This window comes from Myotis brandtii, unplaced genomic scaffold (genome assembly GCF_000412655.1).
Source record: "Myotis brandtii unplaced genomic scaffold, ASM41265v1 scaffold469, whole genome shotgun sequence".
NCBI classification, from domain to species: Eukaryota; Metazoa; Chordata; class Mammalia; order Chiroptera; family Vespertilionidae; genus Myotis; species Myotis brandtii.
In genome coordinates this window covers 353,709-355,500 of record NW_005367911.1, presented here as the reverse complement: position 1 = coordinate 355,500, position 1,792 = coordinate 353,709, and the positions used below count along the sequence as shown (strand labels likewise).

Sequence of the window (1,792 nt, the reverse complement as noted above, 5' to 3'; positions counted from 1 at the left end):
GGAGCTGGAGTCCGCGATCAGAGGAAGGCTGGCCCCGGAGCGTCGCGGGGCGTGGGGGAAGGGGTCTCCGTGTAAGGAGGGGTCGCTGTCAGCCGCCTGGGGACGTGGAGGGTGGGTGGGAGCGGGCCTCCATCTCCCGTCTCAGCGCCCGCACCCTAACTCTTAATTTGGGGGCGCTGTCCGACCTGCCCCTTCCCGCGAGGATTATCGCCTGGGGAGTAGGGGTTGCGGCGTCTGTTAGGGCACCACTAGCGGAAGAAGAGGCGCTGGATCCGGGCCTCACCCCCCACTTCAGTGTCCCGGGACCGGGGGATTATCTAGGTCTCATCGCCCTCGTTAGCGCCCCAGGGAGAGGGGAGCGGCTTTGTTACACCTGCAGCTGCTTAAGAAAAGAAAAAAAAAAGGAATTTTAACAAGGAAGCTGACTCAGGAAAAGATCAAGAAGTTGCACATCACATGTTCGTTAAACCTCTTCTCCTGTTTTCTCTCATGACCTTTCCTTGTTTAGATAACCCAGCTGTGGTCTCCGGAGCCTGCGATTGCAAGGCCACCTTTGCGCCTCTACTGTGAGCCCCAACACCCACATCTTCGCTGGAGCTCACGATGGGGAACCACTTGACAGAGATGGCGCCCACCCCCTCCTTCTTGCCCCATTTCCAGGCCCTGCACGTGGTGGTCATCGGGCTGGACTCAGCTGGAAAGACCTCCCTCCTTTACCGACTCAAGTTCAAGGAGTTTGTCCAGAGCGTCCCCACCAAAGGCTTCAACATGGAGAAGATCCGGGTGGCCCTGGGAGGGTCGCGCAGCATCACCTTCCAAGTGTGGGATGTGGGTGGGCAGGAGAAGCTGCGACCACTGTGGCGCTCCTACACCCGCAGGACTGACGGGCTGGTGTTTGTGGTAGACGCTGCGGAGGCTGAGCGGCTGGAGGAGGCTAAGGTGGAGCTGCACCGCATCAGCCGGGCCTCTGACAACCAGGGTGTGCCTGTGTTGGTGCTGGCCAACAAGCAGGACCAGCCCGGGGCTCTGAGCTCTGCTGAGGTGGAGAAGAGGCTGGCAGTCCGAGAGCTGGCTGCTGCCACGCTCACCCACGTGCAGGCCTGCAGCGCTGTGGACGGGGTGGGTCTGCAGCCCGGCCTTGAACGCCTGTATGAGATGATCCTCAAGAGGAAAAAAGCTGCCCGGGGAAGCAAGAAGAGACGGTGATCCCAGGCCGCCCCCTCCTCACCAGTAGGGGTCTTTATACTTGGACAGCCAGGCAGAGCCTGTGGCCCCTCACTCAGCCCCAGGGTGCAGGACCTGCCCACCTAAATGAAGGACTGAGGCGCCCACACCGGGTGTCCTGCTTTGGTGTGGTACTGGGGAGGGGGATGTGAGATGGGTTGTCTACTCACACCTCCCCTATCCTCACCTCTAGACATGGGGCTGCAGAACTGAGGAGGCTTCAGTATAAACTGCAAATCTACCTCAACCTTGTTTCTTGTTTTTCTCTGGCTTTTTTATTAGATGTGTTTTAGGGCAAAGGAAAGTTACTTGGAGGATGCATTTGGTATGGGGTACTGTCTCCCCATCTCCCAACGGGGGAGTCCCCCCAGGCTGCTTTCCTAGCGATGCCAGTGTCTGTGTGAAAGTGCCAAGAACCTCTCCCCACATTTGTAGATCCACTGCCATTTTGTAAGCTATGTGTGTCCTCTGTATTAACTATTTTTTAGCATTTATAAGTTATTAAAGACTGATGATACTGTATGTCTAACCTTGGTCTGGCATTTTTTTCTCCTTTACCTAGTCCAAC

The 1,792-nt window shown here is 57.1% G+C and overlaps 1 protein-coding gene across 1 annotated transcript; it reads left to right on the top strand.

The window, feature by feature from the left end:
- The first annotated feature begins 13 nt into the window (after positions 1-13).
- ARL4D (ADP-ribosylation factor-like 4D) lies at positions 14-1,753 on the top strand. The gene has a single exon (XM_005875668.2). It carries the CDS (start codon positions 604-606, stop codon positions 1,204-1,206), a length of 603 nt encoding a protein of 200 aa, XP_005875730.1. The 5' UTR covers positions 14-603; the 3' UTR covers positions 1,207-1,753.
- Positions 1,754-1,792: the final 39 nt, after the last annotated feature.